A 23,658-nucleotide genomic window follows, 5' to 3' on the forward strand; every position below is an offset into this window, starting at 1 on the left:
TCCCGGGGTACTATAGTTCGACGATGGGTGGGTCGAGGTACCTCCGGCTGCTGCTGCTGCAAGGCCGCTTGTATCGCGCGATTTATCTCCCTGGACGTAACAACCCGCAACTGTTCTTTAATTCGCCGGCGTACGTCATCAACACCCGCACCAATACCACCCGTACCACTACCACTACCACTAGCCATTTTGGATATATAAAAGAAATGTAGAGAGAGAGAGAAAAAAAAAACTCGTAAAAACAAGTGGTGTGAATGAAATGAAGTTCAGCGAGCAGTATATATAGAGTTTTTTTAAATAAAAAAAATTAAAAATCGGGACGTTCGTCGTGGCACTGCAATGGCGGACGTCACGACGGACGTCCCCGGAATGCCGCGGAACTCCAGTGTCCGCAACGCACGTCCGCGTCCGCCTCCCTGCTGCCTAATGGTGGACGTCCCGGGCGGACTTCCGGCACCCCGGTCGGACGTCTGCTGGGACGGCCGCCGAGGGTATCCACAATAGGGGCAGCGCGCCGGCCGCCCCGGAGTCGCCGCAGCCGCTATGATCCATAGTGGAGGAAACGTCCGCCCCGGCGTGGACGGATGGGAGGAGGCGGAAAGGCCATCGCCGAGTGGACGGCGAGGACGCGGCGGGGTGGGGAGCGGCCCGACGATGCACGCGGCGGTCTACTATGCGGCGGGTGAGCCGCGGCGGTGGACAAATCTCTTTTTTTCGTTTTTAAAAATTTATTTTAATTGCCTATAAATACACCTCATTCCCCTCATTATTTTCACATCATTCCAACTCTTTATTCATACTTTGTCTCTCTAAAATTTTTGGATTTCATTGCTATTAAAAAATAAATAATTTGTGAATGACGCGTGAAATTCTCTGATTCAAGAGGTGCAGGGGGAGCCGACGAGGATGATTCTTCAATTTTAATTTATTTGATTAGCCGTTTTTTTACTAATTATGTATAGTCCGATAATTTTAATATTCGTTGAATTAAAATATACAAAAAATAAAATAAAGTGAAATGTGGCAAAAAAGGTGTCCACTATTGTTGTGGAAACCTTTTTTGTGGCTGTGGACAAATCAGAAGTGGCTGAGGACGAAAAAAAGTGGCTTGTCCAGGAAAGTGTCCTCCCTATTGTGGATACTCTAAGTATATCAAAATATTGGATTAATAAAACAATTAAATTAAATAATTTATTAAAAGAGGCTGCGAATGGTCCCACGTTCAGTTACACATGACAACTCCATTTCTCTTCTTTCAAATGGAGGAAGTTCACATCGTTTTGAATTTAGAACTCTTACTTCATCTCGCTTCTCTCCATCGCCTCCGCTGACCGCTGCGGTGAACCACCATCCATCGACACCAGCGAAGAGTAAGATATTTATTTTACAACGTCTCTACAGAATCGTTTATTACTTTATTTATAACTGCCACTTAGGCATGCACACGGTTCAAAAACCGCTGGTTTCGGTTCGGAACCAGCGGTTCATGGTTCAACATTTTCATGAACCTGAACCGGCCCGCCAAGGGTTCCGGCGGTTCCAGTTCCGGTTCAAAAAACCGGCGATTCATGGGGCGGTTCAAAATCACCGGTTTTTGGCCAAAACCACCGGTTTCGGGCCGCTTCGGTGGTTCAGTTTTTTTTCTTCTCGTTTTAGTGTTTATTTCAACGAGACTACAAGTCACAACTTATAAGTTACAATTTACACTTAATGTTGGACTTGAGCCTTTGGGTTGAAAGATAATGTATTGGATTATTCTCTTTTATAGCTACATGTTCTTAGATGTGTTGCTCTTTCTTTCAATGTAAGAAGCACTGAACTATATGTTGCAACTTTGGTTCTGTTTCTGTATGTTGCAACTTTGATTCTGGCGGTTCCGGTTCCGGTTCAAAAAACAAGCAGTTCATGGGGCGGTTCAAAATCGCCGGTTTTTGGCCAAAACCACCGGTCCGGCGGTTCGTTTTTTTTCTTCTCGTTTTAGTGTTTATTTCAACGAGACTACAAGTCACAAGTCACAACTTTTAAGTTACAATTTACACTTAATGTTGGACGTGAGCCTTTGGGTTGAAAGAGAGTGTATTAGATAAGTCTCTTTTATAACTACATGTTCTTGGATGTGTTGCTCTTTCTTTCAATGTGTGATAAAACTCCTTATTTATAACTACATGATACATCTCCATCATCTTTGTTTATATTAGTTTATATCTTGACTATCTTCTATTATTATAACTTAACCACAAATATAATTACATAGAGTATTATTCTTTAATTCTTTATCATTATCGATTTATTTGTATATAAGTTTATGTGTATATTTAATAAATACCATTATACACATTAAGAGAATAATTATTATACAAATTGTATTAATCTAGCGATAACTATAATATGAATAATTATTTATTTATATACAAATCATATTACTCAATAAGTGTTTATTCTTATCTATCAAGAATATATTCACAAATAATAATTTTATTTATATAAATTATACTACATCTATTAGAATAACATACTATTAGTCTACTACTAATATATAAATATATAAACTATATTATACCACTAAACAAATCATTCATTAGTTATCTATTTTTATCATTATTATACCAATTATATTAATTGTTGTTTTTCACATTTTAATCAATATATTAAAAAAAATAGCAACATACTTACATTTAAATCCAATTATTTGAACACGTCCACATTCTATAAATAAATAAATTATTAGCAACATGCAACATTCAAATTTAATTAAACTATTCTAGTTGATGCTATTATTATCTATACATTTGTCTTAGAAAAAGAATCATAACAAAAATAAAGATAAAGTTAGTGAATAATTAAATGTAGTAAAAAATAAAGAAAAGTAGAAAACAAAAGAAAGTTTTGTATCCCACATTAGAAAAATATGAATGAATGATCTAAACATGTAGTTATAAAAGAAAATACTTCAACATATTTTGTCCCACATTGAAAGTGAAACAAAAAATATTCAAGGATGTCTCTATAAAAGAAAAACAACCAAGAATGGTTTCTTAGAATTCTTAAAAGTGAGCACATTTAAATCCAATTATTATTATTTGAACACATCCACATTCTATAAATATACAAATTATGAGCAACATGCAAATGCAACATTCAAATTTAATTGAACTATTCTATTTGACTCTATTATTATCTATAAATTTGTCTTAGAAAATGAATCATAATAAAAATAAAGTTAAAGTTAGTGAATAATAAAATGTAGTAAAAAATAAAGAAAAGTAGAAAACACAAGAAAGTTTTGTGTCTCACATTGGAAACAGATGAATGAATGATCTAAACATTTAGTTATAAGAGAAAATACTTCAACATATTTTGTCCCACATTAAAAGTGAAACACAAAATATTTAAGGATGTCTCTATAAAAAGAAACAACAAATAATGGTTCTTAGAATCATAGGCCCAACAAATAAATATGGGCTATTATGAGATTATTGTATTTATTTATTTGTGAAAATTGATTTTTATATATAAAAATTGATTTTACAAATAATAATTTTTTTTTAAATGTTATTGAACCGCCGGTTCTGGTTTCTGAAATTCTTGAACCTGAACCGGCCCGCATGAACCACCGAACCGTCTGTCGGTTCCGGTTTGTGAACCGGTGGTCCGGTTCGGTTTGTGCATGCGTACTGTCACTCACTATCACTGTTTAAACAGAGGTCGACAGCCTCCGTCTTCGCCGTTGTCTCTGTCTTCTACTTCCGTTTCCGACGCCGTCAAGATTCGTCTCCACTCAAGATCTTTTGCTTTCGTCGGCTTGGGTAAGTTAGTCGCTACTGGAGTACCAATAAAAATGATTTAAGAATTAGTAGTAGTATCATGAAATTCTATTTACTATTTGAATCTTGGAATTTCTTTATTTCTTGTGTATTGAATATGATTTTTACGACTATTTACTTTTATTTATTATAGAAACGAGACATGTTAAATTGTTCCCTGATGAAATTAAACACTTTTATGCATAATTGTTGGCCAATGATTCTATTTCTCAATTAAAGACTTTCACTTTTAATTTTTTATTTACAGAAATGGAAGCAAAGAGGACCGTTTTACAGTGTTTGGAGCATAGCGTTAAATTTGGGAACAGCATGCAAACTCACAAAAGGAAGTACTCACTAAAACTGATGCCATCCCTTTAATTGAGGATGAGATTAATCGCATTAATCATCGTAAGAATGGTACACTTTACTCTAACTGTGATGGCAAGTTCAAGAAATTGTGGGTGGAGTTGGATGATATTACCATCACTGCCCTCTCTGTTTTAGAAACGGGAAATCAAGTTATGAAAACTAGGGGAAGGCTTTGGGGGATGAATACTCCATCTTTTGAGTTACCAAGAGCAAGATCTTCTACCTTACTTGGAAACGTGCAGTTTGAAATCAAAAAGTGTTACTTTGTTAGAGCTTTCATCTATATCTTCGTGATTGGTCTTACCGTTTTGTTGCCAAATCTAGTGGCTGTATGTGCGCCTGATTCTCAGGCTACTAAAGAGATGAAAATTTTTAATGAAGTGCTGAGGAATGCTTTCTCTGTCATGTGCGCATTGATCTTGACCCAATTCCTCGACTCATATGTGCGAGTCATGCTTAAAGATCTATATGAAGTGAAGAAGAGTGCCAAGTCGTAGAGCGGACGATGCAGTTCATATATCAAATGCTGCATCAATCGAAGCTCATAGATTTTGTTAAAAACAAACCAGGTAAGAAACACTGAACTGTATTTTGCAACTTTGGTTCTGTTTCTGTATGTTGCAACTTTGATCCTGGCGGTTCCGGTTCCGGTTCAAAAAACAAGCAGTTCATGGGGCGGTTCAAAATCGCCGGTTTTTTGCCAAAACCACCGGTCCAGCGGTTCGGTTTTTTTTTTCTTCTCGTTTTAGTGTTTATTTCAACGAGACTACAAGTCACAAGTCACAACTTTTAAGTTACAATTTACACTTAATGTTGGACGTGAGCCTTTGGGTTGAAAGAGAGTGTATTAGATGATTCTCTTTTATAACTACATGTTCTTGGATGTGTTGCTCTTTCTTTCAATGTGGGATAAAACTCCTTATTTATAACTACATGATACATCTCCATCATCTTTGTTTATATTAGTTTATATCTTGACTATCTTCTATTATTATAACTTAACCACAAATATAATTACATAAAGTATTATTCTTTAATTCTTTATCATTATCGATTTACTTGTGTATAAGTTTATGTGTATGTTAACTAATAAATACCATTATACACATTAAGAGAATAATTATTATACAAATTTTATTAATCTAGCGATAACTATAATATGAATAATTATTTATTTATATACAAATCATATTACTCAATAAGTGTTTATTCTTATCTATCAAGAATATATTCACTAATAATAATTTTATTTATATAAATTATACTACATCTATTAGAATAACAACTATTATACAAAATCATACTATTAGTCTACTACTAATATATAAATATATAAACTATATTATACCACTAAACAAATCATTCTTTAGTTATCTATTTTTATCATTATTATACCAATTATATTAATTGTTGTTTTTTCACATTTTAATCAATATATTGAGAAAAATTAGCAACATACTTACATTTAAATCCAATTATTTGAACACGTCCACATTCTATAAATATACAAATTATTAGCAACATGCAACATTCAAATTTAATTAAACTATTCTAGTTGATGCTATTATTATCTATAGATTTGTCTTAGAAAAAGAATTATAACAAAAATAATGATAAAGTTAGTGAATATTAAAACGTAGTAAAAAATAAAGATAAGTAGAAAACAAAAGAAAGTTTTGTATCCCGCATTGTAAAAAGATGAATGAATGATCTAAACATGTAGTTATAAAAGAAAATACTTCAACATATTTTGTCCCACATTGAAAGTGAAACAAAAAATATTCAAGGATGTCTCTATAAAAGAGAAACAATCAAGAATGGTTTCTTAGAATTCTTAAAAGTGAGCACATTTAAATCCAATTATTATTATTTGAACACATCCACATTCTATAAATATACAAATTATGGGCAACATGCAAATGCAACATTCAAATTTAATTGAACTATTCTATTTGACTCTATTATAATCTATAAATTTGTCTTAGAAAATGAATCATAACAAAAATAAAGATAAAGTTAGTGAATAATAAAATGTAGTAAAAAATAAAGAAAAGTAGAAAACAAAAGAAAGTTTTGTATCTCACATTGGAAAAAGATGAATGAATGATTTGAACATGTAGTTATAAGAGAAAATACTTCAACATATTTTGTCCCACATTGAAAGTGAAACGCAAAATATTCAAGGATGTCTGTATAAAAAGAAACCACAAATAATGGTTCTTAGAATCATAGGCCCAACAAATAAATATGGGCTATTATGAAATTATTGTATTTATTTATTTGTGAAAATTGATTTTTATATATAAAAATTGATTTTATAAATAATAAATTTTTTTAAATGTTATTGAACTGGCGAACTGGCGGTTTTGAACCGCCGGTTCTGGTTTCTGAAATTCTTGAACCTGAACCGGCCCGCATGAACCGCCGAACCGTCTGCCGATTCCAGTTTGTGAACCGGCAGTTCCGAACCGCCGGTTAACCGGTGGTCCGGTTCGTTTTGTGCATGTGTACTATCACTCACTATCACTGTTTAAACAGAGGTCGACCGCCTCCGTCTTCGCCATTGTCTCTGTCTTCTACTTCCGTTTCCGACGCCGTCAAGATTCGTCTCCACTCAAGATCTTTTGCCTTCGTCAGCTTGGGTAAGTTAGTCGCTACTGGAGTACTAATAAAAATGATTTAAGAATTAGTAGTAGTATCATGAAATTCTATTTACTATTTGAATCTTGGAATTTCTTTATTTCTTGTGTATTGAATATGATTTTTACGACTATTTACTTTTATTTATTATAGAAACGAGACATGTTAAATTGTTCCATGATGAAATTAAAGACTTTTATGCATAATTGTTGGCCAATGATTCTATTTCTCAATTAAAGACTTTCCCTTTTATTTTTTTATTTACAGAAATGGAAGCAAAGAGGACCGTTTTACAGTGTTTGGAGCGTAGCGTTAAATATGGAGAATAGCATGCAGACTCACAAAAGGAAGTACTCACTAAAACTAATGCTATCCCTTTAATTGAGGACGGGATTAATCGCATTAATCATCGTAAGAATGCTACACTTTACTCTAACTGTGATGACAAGTTCAAGAAATTGTGGGTGGAGTTGGATGATATTACCATCACTGCCCTCTCTGTTTTAGAAACGGGAAAAGCTAGAATAAGACGAGTACAGGTTGGAATTATCGGACTTCATTGAGCTTGATTTGACATGAGCGTTGTGGACTGGAGAAAAGCTAGCCGGTTTCTTGTTAAAGTTACTTTCTCTTCTGCTTCTGCTGCTTTTTCTCGAACCCCACGAACAATATCCTCAGGAGCTTTCTCAACAAACTGTAGATAAACAGAAATGATTTGATTTCTGGAGTGTAACTGAAATATCTCACAGTACTCAATAGACAGATATTGCCCCTTCCAGATCAAAGCAATTCAAATGAAATATACACAAATTCACAAGAAACGAAGATATTTGATTATTTTTATGACATTTATGTTGGTTTTTACAGACACGATAATCTATTTTCTGCTAATGCTGAAGAAAACTAACTTTACAAGTGTGTGCATATTAATAGACTTTCTTCAATTTTTCACTTGTTATGATCAAATTTAGCGCATAAGCATGGTCGACGTGAGTACAATCATGTTTAAGTCTAGAAAACAGGAAAGAAAAACACAAAATCATCTTCAACTACTTACACTTGGAGAGCTTAAGCGAGCCATAAGTCCATCATATTCAGTTTGCATTTTAGCAAGGCGCTTGGAAAGGCGCTGCATCTCAGCCGAGATATCTACCATGTCAGCAAGAGGAAGGTATGCTTCTAAACCTTCACTGGCAACAAGATGGACTGATTGACTAGCATCTCCTGAAATTTATTTTGTGATAAAACATTGCCCAAAGTCATCGTAAGAGGATTACCATTACGTATATGAAATTTCTTGAAACAAAAACAAAGCGAGGTATGGTTAGACAAGATGCATTAGCTACTATATTGATGGCAAGAGCATTACCTGGGGGAGATTGGGAAAAGCTTACGTTCTCCAAATCCAGTCTAGAGAGAAGAGCCAAAACATCCTTTTCTTTCTGCATCGTGAATCATACAGTGAAATCACATAATGTGAGATTATATAGGTGAAATCGCTTAGCAAAAAACAAAAATATCCAGTTGACTAATCCAAAGCTATATAGACTGAAGAATTTGGCCAACTTACAGAAATATACTGGATAACCTCTGCATTTGCAACAATTGATGCGGATATACGCTTTGCTGGTTCAACAGAGTACTCTGCCCGTGCATTTCGAATTGCTCTTGTCTGAGATACAGCAGATGCAAACAATCATCCAACTGTTCCATGACCAGGCAAATAATGAAAGGTTTAGAACTTACCAAAGCCTGTAAATTCTCAAATTTCTTCACAGATTCGGTTTGCCTTGGAAGAGAAGTTGATGGCCAAGCTGATACTATAAGAGCTTCTTTTCTGTTGGGTAATGACTGTATGATAATACAAATGTAAAGAGGGGCCATTATATCAACATCAGAGTTACAATTCCATAGATGAAAAACAAAAAAACAAAAAATCAGAAATCCATGAGAAACAACATGGATAGGCTTGAACATCTAGATGTCCAGCCTGAACAGCATATGCATGGGTAAAATTCTGACAGCCAAAATATATCACGAGCTAGCCCAGGAACAAAAGCTATTGCGATTGTGAGGTCGTGCATCTTGTTGTATAATAGATCCATATAATATCATGACTATTCTGAAAGCAAATTAAAGGCATGCCTATAAGAATCTGAGACGTCTTTACCTGCCAAAGCTCTTCAGTTACAAATGGCATAAATGGGTGAAGTAATTTCAGTATTGATCCAAAGACATACAAGAGAACTGCTTGTGCCACAGAAGCAACTGAGTCATCTCCTTGATAGAGCCGGGCTTTACTTGCTTCAATATACCTAACCAGAAAAAAGGTAAGCACCAGTGAGGTGAAAGGAAGAACCAGAAACTATGGAAAATGCATTTTGCAGGATGACAAATATTCTAATCATTACTCATGCAATGTAACAATGGAAAAGTAATTCAAATTTTGAGTGCCTAGAAAGCAATTATCAAGGGATGTACAAGCATGAGATAAGAACATAAGCAATAACTACACAAGTAAAATTACAGAACTGTTGTAGAACAAATGCCAAGCTCAATTTGGCGATACAAACATGTCATCTCAAGATTTCTGAGTTTCAACTCCCAGAGTAGACTCTGTTAATGTAACGATTTACATATTTTGGAACACATCAAGAGATAAATAAGGCTAACAATCACACTTTTTTTTTATCTAATCTATGATCTTCAAAAACAATAGGAGCTCAACAATTACATCCCATGAAGTTAAGGATCTAACTCAAGATTCAACGAATCCCCTTATAAGGTGCTGTTTGAAGAGGATTCATGCAGTCGATTCGAATGATTTTTGGATGTGCCACTTGCTTGAAATGAGAATTTAAAAACAAAAACAAGGACAAGCCAACACAACTTGACATACCAATCAGCAAAATCAGCCCAGAAAAAATCATAGATTTCCCGGGCAACATCTCCAAAGAAGAACTTGTCATAACTCATGGTGACAGCATCAATCAGCATATGAAGTTTTGTCACCTGCATAAATCACATTTCATTAGAAAGGTGAAAGAATGCTCATACATCATTACAATGCCACCATATGATTGTATCTCACCACCCAACATTCTGGTAGAGGTAGCTTGAGCAGTGACTCTTCCTCATCAAACTGCAAAATTACAACCTTACTTCTCAGAACCGTCCATATATTTATAGCACAAAGTAGAAGTATGTGCCAGGATCAATGTGCAATGGTTGTGTCAAAGAACCTTATAGTCCTGAATAGCTGTCCAAGCAGATAAATCACTCTGAGGAGGCAAATTCTGTAACACAAACTTGCCACCATTCCACAGTTTGTTGGTGAAAGCTTTAGTAGAAGTCAACCTTTCAGTTGATAAATTGAGATCCTACAACATGAAAAGGATATGAATTAATAAGAGGACAGACATTTAGACAGTTTTTGGGACTTCAAGCATATTCCAGAGCAACATGCAGGTATTCTAGAGGAAACCGACCTGGCCAGCAGTTCCTAGAGAGAGAGTGAACCTTAGAGCATCAGTTCCATAATCTTTGATTGTATCAAGTGGATCTATAACATTTCCAAGCGATTTAGACATTTTGCGGCCCTACAAAATATGAATACCAGCAGTAAGGATATTCTATCAGAAGTGAATTATATTCTTTGATCTAGAAATGGTTCAGAAGATGACTTTTGAATGAGGCACTATCCTGTGCCTCACATTCTGTTGCTTACTTGAGAATCTCGTATAAGTCCGTGAAGGTAAACATGTGAAAATGGAACTGTGCCCGTGAATTCAATCCCCATCATCACCATTCTTGCTACCCAAAAGAACAATATGTCATGCCTGTTCAAATGAAGCAGCTTTTTCTTTATGTTCAAAAAGGGAAGTCCCTTTTAGAGGGAAAAAGGAATCAGAGTAGATATAACATAGATTCTAAAGACAGAGTAAAACCAGTATATTGGGTTAACATATATCTCATTATCTCTGCAGGAGCACGAATCTGACAGAAAATTATGAAGCTTAATAAACGAAAAAAAAACCTCTACTTCATGAGAGTGGCATTGCTGCTGTATCTAACTTTAGGTAACCGTAACTGATGTTCCATTTAATATAAATGCAAAAGTATAATTTCAAGTACATAGAGTGGTCTTCTCCTTGTAAATATTGCACTATTAAAAGTATGCAAAAAGGTAAAAGTAAAGCACAAGCAGAGGTGCAAGTACCCGGTCTCAAGAACTGATGTAGGATAAAAGTTCTTAAAATCCTCCGCTGACACATCTGGCCAACCAAGAGTGCTGAAAGGCCACAGTGCACTAAGAAATAACATATGTGGTTAGTTTGACTCATCTGGCAAGCTGTCATATTACAGTTAAGAACATGTAAATAATTGGGCAAAGCATTTAAGAAAATAACATCACCCAAGCAACACATTCATTGTACCAGAAAACGTGCAGCAGTACATGATAAAAGAGAAATTGTCAAGAGACGATTAATGTTCTGCCGATTTATGCACTTTCTTCTTCAAAATCTCTGGAATAGTATGATAAAACTTTGAATACAGTTGCTTATAAGAATAGCCAGCTGCTGTGGCGCCAAAATGTGGTAGGTATCATTCTAACATAATTCTTTGTTAGCATACGCAGGGTAGATCACGAGTGATTATAAGCTCATTTATTCAAAACAGTCTTTAACTTGAGAAGAAGAAACATCATTACACAGAGAAAGGAAGGTATAAATGAAGAATTGCATTCAGTTGATTTGCTTGACAACGGACCTTGAAAACCAGGTGTCAAGAACATCTGGGTCTTGATATATTTCGACGTCCTTTCCATATTTTTCACGTGCTTTTTCAAGAGCTTCTTCATTATTCCTAGCAACTATGTACTCGTCTTCACATTTTTTACCAACAATGTACCAAACTGGAATGCGGTGCCCCCACCATAATTGCCTGCTTATACACCAGTCCTTGATATTTGACAGCCAGTGATTATATATCTATTATCATTACACAAGTGAGAATATTACTCCAGCTTCAAACAAATAACTACTTTTTTAAAAAAACAACTAAATGAAATTAAAGAGAGCAATGTAGTCAGAAATTGATGCTTTATGTTGCCTCTATGATCTGCTCAGAAATCTAAAAAGCAAAAGCTCAAGACTAGGCAGCATCAATAAAATCAATGGCTTCAAAGCTAACAGTAGACATGGTGAAGGCTAAATAAATAAATGATGAGCACAGGAATATGTAACTGGTGTTACATACCTTCTCAAATCTTTCGGGCACGATGGTTAGTTCTCCCTTTTCCACGGCATGGAGAGCCTTTTCTGCCAACGAATCCATTGTCACAAACCACTGTTTGCTTACTAGAGGCTCTATAATCTGATAAAAGTAACTTTGCATTAGAAGGAAGATAGAAAGGTGCATCTTCATGCAAACCCATATTTAATATTTTGCACACCTCTCCACCACGTTGTGATCTAGGAACTCGCATAGTATAGGCCTCCTTTTTCACTGCTAGACCTGTCTCCTCGAGTTCTGACCAGAGTTTCTTCCGTGCCTCAAACCGATCAAGACCACTGTCATTTCAGTAAGATTAACTAGGACAAATAGGACTTTATAAGCCACTTCAAGCAGTTTGACACTATAATCTAAACAATTACCAGTATAAACCAGCAACTTCATTCAGTGTTCCATCTTTATTCATGACATTAAGAATGGGAAGCCCAAGCTTCCGAGCAAGCAGGTAATCATTGTGATCATGTCCAGGGCTTATCTTCAAGACACCAGTTCCAAAGTCTTTATCAACATACTGCATCATCCAAAAACAATTATATCCAGAAATGGGACATCACCACTCATAAACGAAAGAACAAGCAAGATTAAACAAAGCATTGCTTTTATTGTTACTCTTTGCTTGATGCCAAAAAAGGAGAACAAGATATTATTGTATCGTGAAGAGAACAAAAATCAACTTAGCAGTATATAATTTGCACTTTGATGAAGATAATACCAATCACGCAATTGGTGTTTATCTCTGGTTATAGTCAATCACAACATGATAACAGAAATTGTAAGCCTCGCCATAAATGGTTACAGGAGGAAAGGAAAGGAAATATGTATGTATTTTCACAGGGATTGACTTGCTTGGAGTTCAAAATCAGATAGATACTGTTACAATTAATCTTCAGCACATATTATAATTACATAAGAAGGAAGTATATATACAAGAATTCAATAGATGAAAGACAACTATAAAACATTAGATACTATAAGTCAGCCTATAAGTTGGGCATGGGTACAGGTTTTCTTACTTAATTCATTTTATTGGTAATGTGTTTTCTAACTTATTCTAATACAGTCAATTAGGGTATTCATGATACAATAGCATCTATCTGCACATGATCCTGAAACTTGACCATTAAAGCATTTTCCCCCTAATCTTCAGAAGGAGGTTGCTTAAGGTTCATAATATCACCAGCTTGTGCAAGCATCACAGAAGGTTTTTTACCTTATCAGAAATTATGGGGACATGCCGACCATAAGTCATTGGCACAATAGCCATCTTTCCTATGTACTTGGAATATCGTTCATCCTGATAAACATAAACGAAATATATTGTGAGATGAGACCATAAACTAAACAAAGACTCTGTTTAGATTAAAGAACTGCTTCAACCACATTATTTTTCAGACAAGGAGGCACAAATGTTAAAGAAATCCGAGTCCAGCATGAGTAAACAACAGGGAATGGCCAAACGCTTTTAACAACCACCTTTAGACTTCAAATAGATACCAATTTTCTTTTTGGGGATAAGAAACAGAAATTTTATTTTGATAATGATTACCCATACAGATTACAAAGGCAAATCTACAATCTAACAGTCCAATGTCCAGCTAAATCTGATAGGTTCACAATTTTAAAATATTTGTGGATTCAGACCCCAAGGGCAACGCTAAATTTGATCTAATTCCATACTAAATTTGTCTAATTTCACTAGACACTCAGATCACGTCTTCTTATATGGGTTTTAAAATGTCACGTTTACGTATCTCTTATATACCACTTTAAATATAAGGAAAAACATTTGAGTTAAGCTAAAAGCAACGAGGAAAGTCCGTCTTAGTCTCAGCATTAATTTTGTAAGTTGTTAAGCAACAAGCCACTCAAATATTAATTGTCCCACAATTCTACCACTGGCTTGTCTTGACTCTTGATTTTCACACATTACTTGATTTATGGAGAGGCATCGTTATGAAGGATAGAATTTTTTTTCAGGATAAATAATATGGAAGGAAGGAAGGCTCTGTCCAAGTACCAACTAGCACACGAGTAGGAAAAAAGGAACTAGAATATTTTTAGTATATTGACTTGTTTACAGGAATAGGATCCATTACTGAGATTCACCAACCACAAGCCTTTTGTCTTGAGATATTACATGAACAATGTATGTGGGAATCACATAATCGAAAATCGATATCCATAAATGTATTCCAAAAAAACGAATCTCATGGAAGTTTTTGATGTGATTCGTCAAAGCATAAAAAAAGTTACCTCTGGATTCACTGCTATTGCTGTATCTCCAAATAAAGTCTCTGGTCTTGTGGTTGCGATTGTCAGAAAGTCATCCCTGTGATGCAATGAAAAAAATCATGGCTTTAAGAGTACGAATATATAGGTTGCTGCTTCCTGCTAGTGTCCTGGGAACATAGTAAGCTTCTTAAACACTTGATTCATGTCAGAATTCTACTTTTCCAAATCTATTTTCAGGCTTCTTACTGAGAATTTTCATTTGCTCAGTTCTTTCTACAAACCCCTCAATGAATTAATTCCAACATTGAGTATACTATTAAAATCTTTTTGACCAACAATAAGAGGATGGAATGATACTAGACACATATTTGATGCAGATTTGACATAAGTAAAAGATTGTCAGTAGAGAAGTTACAACATTATTTGTGGCATTGTAGTCTGAATATGCACCCTGCATGTATTCATGCAACAAAAAGTAAACCGTTCTAGTTGTCATCCACTAAGCATTTACGATACTTTTTACATGATTTTTCAATAATGACACTTAAGATTAATAAAAGAACCCAATTAGTTGAGCTTCAACACAAAGTTATAGCGTTACATGCCAAGTCAAATACAAGGTCAATATTGTGAATACAATCATCAATGATGTTGGTCAAAAGTCAAAAACACAATCCAAGTACACAAATTACTGCAGGTAAAGTATCATTATAAATAATGCCAGAAGTTTGAGAAGCCAAAGCAACTACACACAAACATATAGTCAAATACACATATGTTAAAAATGAAGTCCAAGACAGGCATTTAACAGGGGAACCTCATGAATCCTATGGCTGCAAGCAAGACTAAATTTCACTGATCTGCAATAATTTATGATCATTAAGATACCTTGTACCACCAGCAACGCGGTACTTAATGTGGTACAGAGCGCCTGTTTCTTCTGAGTACTCTACTTCCTAAGAGAATATTCATCACATCAAAATAAGATGCCAATAGAAGGTAAACTGGAAAAGTGTCATGATCTGCATACCAAGTCAGAAACTGCAGTCTGTAATTTAGGGGACCAGTTGACCATGTAAGATCCTGTAATTTAGGGGGCCAATTAGCATGAAACGAATACAAAAGCGAGAAGGAAAAACATCAATCCAGAAAGTTATTTGCTAGAGTACAATATATGCTAGACTAGAGTATAAACAAAACAAGATTTGGGCTTTGCAGTTACACTAATTTTCTCAGGAGTGATTGTCCCCTTTTATGCAGTTTAAACAGTATGTGATAGTTTTTATTCTCCTAGTAACCACTACTAAAGAATATCACTAATGATTCCAGAAGAAAAATAATGGCCATGATATTTTATTTTAAGTCTGTTGTTTACTGAAAAAAGTTATAAGGACATTTAAGAAACAAGCTTTAATTCAAACCCTATGACAGGGGTCCAAAATATGTCCCTACCTTGATAGATTAGACCTTTCTCGTGGAGCCTAACAAAGGCCTCGACAACGGCTCCTGAAACGGTTGAAAGAGTGAAATTCAGTACAAAAATGCATCTCTAAGAAACATTAAATGCAGGTGATAGGAGACAGTACTGAACTTTGCAAGAAGATAGTAAAGATAACCAATTCAAATAAATAATACGGAATAGCTTTGAACCAAACCATTGACTATGTTGTATGAGTCTGAATCTAGATTTGCTAACAATAATGCATGGTTGATGGAGGATTTACTGGATGAAAACAGCCTTACGACTCAGCTGAGCATCAAGGGTGAAGCATTCCCTGGTCCAATCACAAGAAGCACCGAGTCTCTTTATCTGATTTGTTATTGTCCCGCCATATCTATAAGTAAAATAATGAATTATCAAAATTAGCAATATAAAATCAGAAACTGCAGCACGGATGGTCGGCCACTATTGAGAAAAGGGCATGATCGGCCATTACTGAAAAATATGAAGTGACAGACTACTGCTATATCTCACTAAGCTAGACATAAGATCTGGGTGAACTTAAAAAATAACTCAGGCATCATCACTAATAAGAATATTAAGTAGAGTCTCTCAACAAGATCCAAGGAATCAACTCACTCACCTAAAGCACATCCATATGATTCTCACAAGATCTAAGATTCTAAAGCATTTGGATAATTATTTAACTCAAAAATGTGCAACGGTTTTGAAAATTTGCACGAATTTAAAATTAAGGGCACAACAGGCAAAATAGTAAGGTAAAACTAGTACTCCAGGAAGCAGGATAAAAAGATTACTTTTCTTTCCATGTCCAAACTCTTTTTGTGAATTCTTCTCTACCCATGTCAGCTCTCTTAATTCCTTCCTCAGCCAGCATTCTTTCCACAACCAACTGAAAATAAAGATAAGTTAGTCCATAGAAGAGTTTACAAAAAAAAAAAACTTTCTTCAAAACATACAGATCAACAAGAAACAGAAACTCAAAGCTCACAAAGAATTGTTTAACAGACGAGAATACATGAGCAACTTTTCTCACATCAGATGTGTAGAACAGTAAAATATAGATATAAGAGGAAAAGTAAATAGACATAGTAGAGAAAGTAATAGTGTATTTGGTGTATCTTATTACTCAACACAACCCACATATATATAGTACAAGAGACTAAGCTAGGCTATGTCACATCACCGATGTGGGACAAAATACTAATATTCTTAACACTCCCCCTCAAGCTGGAACATCTATATTGGCCAGCTTGGTACAAAGTTCTCAAAAATGTTTTTCCTCAAACATCGGCAGCAATAGTAGTAGCCGAAACTATAGGGTAGTAGTAGTTGCAGCTGTTGCATAAGTAGAGCTGCAAGGCAGAGTAGTAGTAGCTGTAGCAGAGTAGCAGCTATAGGGCAGTAGTAGCAGATGCAGAGCAGTAGTAGCAACTGTAGCAGAGTAGAAGATGCATGGTAGTTAGTGTCAGCTGTAGCAGAGTAGTAGCTGGACAGTAGTTGCAACTGTAGCAGATGCATGTAGTAGTATCAGCTGTAGCAGAGTAGCAGCTGCAGGGCAGTTGTTGCAACTGTAGCAGAAGTAGCAGATGCAGGCATTGACAGTTGCAGCAGAGTAGCAACTGTAGAGCAGAAGTAGTAGATGCAGCGTAGTAGTGACAGTTGTAACGTAGTAGCAACTGTAGCAGGAGGACAACTGTAGGAGTAGAATAATAACTGCTGGAGTAGAATAATAAGACGAGAGCGCAGGTAGATAATAGCGCAGAATGCAGCAACGTAAAAACCCTAGTTTGGGCAGAGTAGCGGAGTGGAGCATAGCAGAACTGTAATTTCGGAAAGAGTGGTATAGCAGAACCATAATAGTGCAGAATGCAGCAATGTCAGAAACCCTAGTTTGGGCAGAGAAGAGCAGTTGTGCAATATAGTAGTGGTAGAAACCCAAATTTGGGCAGAGTAGAGCAGCAACACCGTAAACCCTAGTTTGGGCATAATAGCGCAGTAGAGCAGAACAAAACATAATTTCGGGTAGAGTAGAGTAGTGACGGAAGAGCAGAGTGGGGATAGTAGAGCTGGCAGCGGCAGAAACCCTAATTTAGTTCCTTTTTTTGTTTTGGAAACCCTAATTTTCTAGAGAAGGATTCGAATCCGCTCTGATACCATGTAGAATAGTAAAATATAGATATAAGCGGAAAAGTAAATAGACATAGTAGAGAAAGTAGTAGTGTATTTGGTGTATCTTATTACTCAACACCGCCCACATATATATAGTACAAGAGACTAAGCTAGGCTATATCACATCACCGATGTGGGACAAAATACTAATATTCTTAACAAGATGAAACTGGAAATATTGCACAAAGTATAGCCACAGGTGCAACCTAATGTCAATGTTGGGGACTGACACCTGTCCCATTATTGTCTTAAATAACTAAACAGTGTGATCCTAAGCACCCTATAATGATACACACTAGAAATGCAGCAATCATATCATTATTCATTGAACAGAATTATGTAAATAGCAAGCTGGGATCAATTTTCTTTTTTGAAAAAAAATAATACCTCTTGCTAAAGAAGAAATTCTATTAGCGGCACTGGACTGCTATACGCAAAAAAACTGAAGTTTTAGATATAGTATTAACCTGGGTTGCAATCCCGGCATGATCAGTTCCAGGAAGCCAAAGTGTAGGCCTCCCTTTCATTCTGTTGTATCTTACCATTATATCCTACATTTGCAACAGAGTTAATCCGGAAAATGTTGATGTGCACTTTTTCAGTGCTAACACGCATATGTCAAAAGCATCTTTATTTTTCAACCTCAAGAGTGACAAACATAGCATGTCCCATGTGCAACGAGCCAGTTACATTAGGAGGTGGCATTGAAACTACAAAAGGATCTCCTCCCCTCTCAAGATTTGGCTTGAAATATCCTTGAGACTCCCACCTATATCCATAATGGGGATGTCAAAGCTTAACATTAACATCGCGAAAACTGTGGTTGATTTACAAGATAACCGCTCTGCGTAATACTAAAGCCAAACTGAGATGAAACTACATCATTTCATAAGAAAATAACTTGAGAAGCCCTTGACAACTAAACTTGTAACTGATCTGGTTAAAGTAAATGTGGAGATCCATTTTCAACCAATCAAAGTTATCCTGCACAATCCCTTTTTATTTCAAATCAATGTCACAACTACTAGAACAAAGCAGCAAGCACGTGGTATTTCGTTCTTCAAACACTATATGTTATCTCTGCAGCATCTAATAACAAGAAAACCTTCCTCTACTTTCCAGTATTGTTCTTACACATCAGAATGGCAAAACAAATTATTATATCTTCGTTTCATCCGCAGTATAACTTGGAATTAACCTAAAAACTACCAGAAGCATAAACGAACACATGAATTACCATTTATATATTCTCTCCTCCGCGGTAAAATCAAAAGCTTTTGCCACTTCCGGCGATGTAAATACACCATTATCCGCTATTCCAGCAACTGAAAATATTCATATTTAAAAAATTAGTGAATGAAACTACACTAAACCTAACATCAATTCAAAACGAATAGTGCCACACATTAAATCCAGCTTCAAACAAGCATCGAATCCTATCTGTAATAGAAGTTTTTTATTGCTAACCACTACTTGTTTCATCTCTGGTAGAAAAAGAAAAACAATTAAATTCCAAAATTCCAATAATTCATAACCAAGGCGACAGATTTCCAAATGCATAGTACCAGTGGTGAAGCGCGTGTTTCTGAAACGAATGTAGTAGGAACGAGAAAGAGAGATACGTCGGCGTGGTTGCGTGGAGAAGAGGAGTGGATTGAGTTTATTGCACATTGAGCAAGAAGAAGATAAGAGAGAAAAATTGGAGGCCGCCATTTTCAGCTTCCCCTCAACTGAGATGAGAGCCTGCAGATTTTGGAGAAAATCGCGTGTATAGGCCACTTGGCCTTTAAAATAACGCAAATGTACCCATTTTGTTATCAATTCCATTTATGGGAAAAACGCCGATGAAGTTGGCGTGTTTATAAGTAAAAACGCCAGTGAGATTGGCGTGTCTATGCTGTAAAACGCCAACATAGTTGGCGTTTTACAATGGCACCGTATCTTGCTCGTATTTTTAACCAAAATACTTAAATTTGAACACGCCAATCTTGATGGTGTCTTTACTAAATAAAACGCCAAGGTCATTGGCGTGTTTAACGTAAAAAACGCCAACCTGATCGGCGTCTTTACTAAAAGACGCCAACACCATTGGCGTCTTTGTTCAGAAGCATATACTAGCAGCAGACAGTCGCGAAAAATTAACACCACAGACCCACTTCGCGATTTTCTCTAGCAGCGGCCAAATCCTTCGCAAATTCGTCCGTGTCTTTGTGATTTCGCCCTCCATTCATCAATCGGTGCTAGTTTTCCCCAAATTCGTCCAATTTATTCGGTTAGTATGCTTATCTTTTACATTATTAGAGTAATTGTTGGATACTTAGCTAGGGTTTGTAATGTGTTGCGATTTGAGTTTAAATATTGTGCATATGGATTATTTGTATGACGTTAGTGTTGATTATTATGTTGGATTGTTTGGGTTAAGTGAATTTGTGTATAAATTTGATTATAAACCAAAATCGTAGGGTTTGATAGCTTAAAAATTGGGCAAATTGATTTAGTTTATGTGGGTTTTGGTTAATGTCTTTTTTTAGTTTGAAATGTTAATTTTGTGTACATTGTTAGGTTGAAATTGAAATTGTTAGGTTGGTTAAACTAAAAGTGGGTAAGTTAAATTGGTGGAAAATTGATGTATATTGTTTATTTGAACTGTTACTTTTGTGTAGGTGAATTGTGTTATGATGTTGAAGTTGTGTATTGTGAATTGTTTGACATAGGTGTTCCATTTTGTGATATTGTATTAAATTGTTTGTAATTATTGAATTTGTTTAGGTTTGTTTGTTGTTTAATTTGGAATATGAATGTTGTGTAGGTGATTTATGGCATCTTCTTCAACTTCTCGTCGTCGGCTCTTATGTGGTCCTGAGGACCCCTCCGTATTATATCTGCAGAGACAACACGTCTCTAATAACATATGGGCAGGAGTGCCATCGGAAGACGTACGGTGTAGAAGATACGAAGGAATCATATGGGATGTTCCCATAAATCCTCGTGTTTTGGCGGTTATAGATGAGATGGGGTTCGGCGGGATGTTGAGGTGTGGTCAACCGAAAGACATTGACCACCATCTTATCACCGCTTTGATTGAACGTTGGAGGCCAGAGACTCACACGTTTCACTTTCCAGTCGGTGAAGCAACTGTGAGCTTAGAGGACGTGGAGGTCTTATGGGGCCTCAAAACTGACGGTGAGCCTCTGACGGGTTACATCCCCACTAAGGATGTCAACTATTGGAAGGATGTTTGTTTGGATTTTCTTGGCTTTATTCCAGATGCAGTTGATCTAAAAGAATTGAACTGGAAGCAGACAAGCTTATCAAATCAACTGCGGATTGAGTTGAGTGATGACCACGAGCAATACATGTACAATCAACGTGCTCGTGTGTATTGTCTGCTGTTACTGGGTGGTCTACTGATCCCGAACGCTACCGGTAATAAAATTCCCTTCTTCTACCTTCAGTTTTTCATGGATATAGAACAATGTGCTAGCTATAGCTGGGGAGGTGCGACTCTTGCCTGCTTGTACCACAATCTATGTGAAGCTGCACTTGGTAAGAGGACCGATGTCGGGGGAGCTCTTACATTGTTACAGCTGTAGGCTTGGGAAAGAATCCCAATTATTAGACCGCAGATGCTGAACCCCGCGCCCGTAGACTACTTACCATGTGCAGTCGCGTAAGTTGTCCACTAATTACTCTTTTAAGCATAATTTTTATTGATTTTTGTGTTGTTCGCTCATAATTTAATTTTTGTAGATGGACTGGTCGAGCCTCTTATGTAAAAGCACCGGGGCATTGCATTGAAACTTTCAGAGATCAGTTCTCAACAATGCATGCCAATCAGGTAATTTACGTAAACTAAATTGTTGCTAGTGTGTTGTTTTGATTGAACTTGTTTTGACTAAATAAGTTTCATATTTAGTTTATTTGGAGGCCGTATGAATCGCGAAATCTGCCGGATGTTTGTGTTGCCGGTCGTCCTATATGGACGTCGATGACAACACTAATCTGCTGGAATATGGTTGAGCCACACATGCCACAGCGGGTGTTGCGACAATTTGGGATTGTCCAACCTTATATCCCGATTGTCGACCGGTTCCACGGATCTGATTTTACGAAACAGGATCGACGTGGCAAAGCAGGTCGGAACTGGGTTCAGTGGCACGCCAATCATATACAAGATTGGCATAATAGGCACGACACGGTGTATGTTGATTTGGAGTACTCATTGGTGCCTGTTGCTACTGATGAGTACATGGATTGGTTTCGCCGGATAACCGTGGTGTACCTAACAAAACCTGGGGTGCATTCTCATGAGGGCTTCCATGAAACGGCGGCCTCTCATCACTACGCGGTAGATTTCAACAACTTTTCTTTGTTTATATTCATAAGATGAAATGTAATTAACACTGAAAATTGTAGGTGGAGACCCTTCACAAAATACGCCACTTTCTTAGGGAGCAAGACATGTCAGGACGGCCGGATTTATTCACCATTTCGAGAATGGTTGAAGATGGCCTCCAGATATGTGGGGAAGCTGAGACAATGGACCACCGTCCATCCGACGAAGCACCATCTGAATCTGTACTATCCGGATCAACATCTTCAGAATCATAAGGTGATTGTGGATCAAGAAAGTCGGCTTTATCAAGACCAATTATGTCCTCAACCACAACTGGGTTGTCACTGTCCCCTAAATGCACGCCTCCAATATCAAAATCTTGTGTTGTATCGAAGCATGGTTCTTGGCCTCTCGTAGACGTACCAACATCAAAATCTTGTGTTGCAGCGAAATATGGTTCTCGGCCTCTCGTAGACGTACCAACATCATTACTCATGAGATGATGACTATGTTGTTGAGTAATTGACGAATACTCAACATACAATTCAATTTGACCTCCTGTAGTCATACTCTCACTAAACATTAGTGGCATGTATACTTCTTCTAGTAAAATACCTATATACGTGATTGAAGATCCATAGAATATATGACGTTTCCATACTATTTGAAGTTTGTTTTCAAATCTGTTTATCCCCATTTTTTCACAAATTGTTTCCACAAGCTTATCGTAGGAAATACTTTCATCCAACATAATCAATCCTTTTGCAAAAGGAGGATCATATGAAATAACTGTTCCGAGAATTATATTTCCACCCCAATATAAATGGACACACCACGTCATACTATCTGCATTAATGTCAAACACAAATATTGGTCAAAAATATTTCTTTACAGTACACTACAATATATACTATCATAACAACCTATCAAATATGGGTAAAAAATTAGATATACTACAACATATAATACCATAACAATTGGTCAAAATATTTCTATTAATTACAATACAATTTATAATACTATAACAATCCATCAAATAATTATATAAATTACACTACAATATATACTATCATAATAATCCATCAAATATTGATATTGGTAGACTAATGTTTGGAAGAATGAGTTAAAATTTAGTTATACTAACCGATTGCGAGTACTAATATTTGGAAGAAATGAGCCAAAATAGAAATCTACACGCTTCAATCCACCACCGGGTTAACCCGACCAAGGCAAGCGTTTTCGCGTTTTTCAGCTTTGGGAAGGTTTTTCGCGTTTTGGGGAGGGAGGAAATGTGATTAGGGTCTGCGATTTTGGGGGAGATCTGAGATATATGGTTCAACCGAAAG

General features: G+C 36.2%; 2 protein-coding genes across 3 annotated transcripts; one reads left to right on the forward strand and one right to left on the reverse strand.

The window, feature by feature from the left end:
- Positions 1 to 7,146: 7,146 nt before the first annotated feature.
- Positions 7,147 to 19,906, reverse strand: LOC121775017 (valine--tRNA ligase, chloroplastic/mitochondrial 2-like). 2 transcript variants are annotated; one of them, XM_042171946.1, is made up of 27 exons: positions 19,542 to 19,906; positions 19,214 to 19,301; positions 18,619 to 18,745; positions 18,444 to 18,527; positions 16,602 to 16,696; positions 16,086 to 16,177; positions 15,795 to 15,848; positions 15,373 to 15,425; positions 15,231 to 15,298; positions 14,364 to 14,439; positions 13,321 to 13,404; positions 12,473 to 12,621; positions 12,271 to 12,388; positions 12,075 to 12,191; positions 11,586 to 11,806; positions 11,035 to 11,124; positions 10,543 to 10,654; positions 10,304 to 10,414; positions 10,058 to 10,195; positions 9,907 to 9,957; positions 9,715 to 9,827; positions 8,986 to 9,130; positions 8,562 to 8,666; positions 8,386 to 8,487; positions 8,185 to 8,257; positions 7,873 to 8,039; positions 7,147 to 7,509 (listed from the first exon to the last, which is right to left on the reverse strand). In XM_042171946.1, exons 1-27 carry the CDS (start codon positions 19,801 to 19,803, stop codon positions 7,372 to 7,374), a joined length of 3,033 nt encoding a protein of 1,010 aa, XP_042027880.1. In that variant the 5' UTR covers positions 19,804 to 19,906; the 3' UTR covers positions 7,147 to 7,371. The 2 variants fall into 2 exon arrangements, with proteins under 2 accessions (XP_042027880.1, XP_042027881.1); XM_042171947.1 differs by lacking the exons at positions 16,086 to 16,177; positions 16,602 to 16,696; positions 18,444 to 18,527; ... (1 more) ...; positions 19,214 to 19,301; positions 19,542 to 19,906 and adding an exon at positions 15,998 to 16,066.
- A 114-nt stretch (positions 19,907 to 20,020) lies between these two features.
- On the forward strand, positions 20,021 to 21,584 carry LOC121773766 (protein MAIN-LIKE 1-like). The gene is made up of 2 exons (XM_042170683.1): positions 20,021 to 20,248; positions 20,786 to 21,584. Exon 2 carries the CDS (start codon positions 20,793 to 20,795, stop codon positions 21,567 to 21,569), a length of 777 nt encoding a protein of 258 aa, XP_042026617.1. The 5' UTR covers positions 20,021 to 20,248; positions 20,786 to 20,792; the 3' UTR covers positions 21,570 to 21,584.
- Positions 21,585 to 23,658: the final 2,074 nt, after the last annotated feature.

This window comes from Salvia splendens, chromosome 17, assembly GCF_004379255.2.
Source record: "Salvia splendens isolate huo1 chromosome 17, SspV2, whole genome shotgun sequence".
Lineage (NCBI taxonomy): Eukaryota > Viridiplantae > Streptophyta > Magnoliopsida > Lamiales > Lamiaceae > Salvia > Salvia splendens.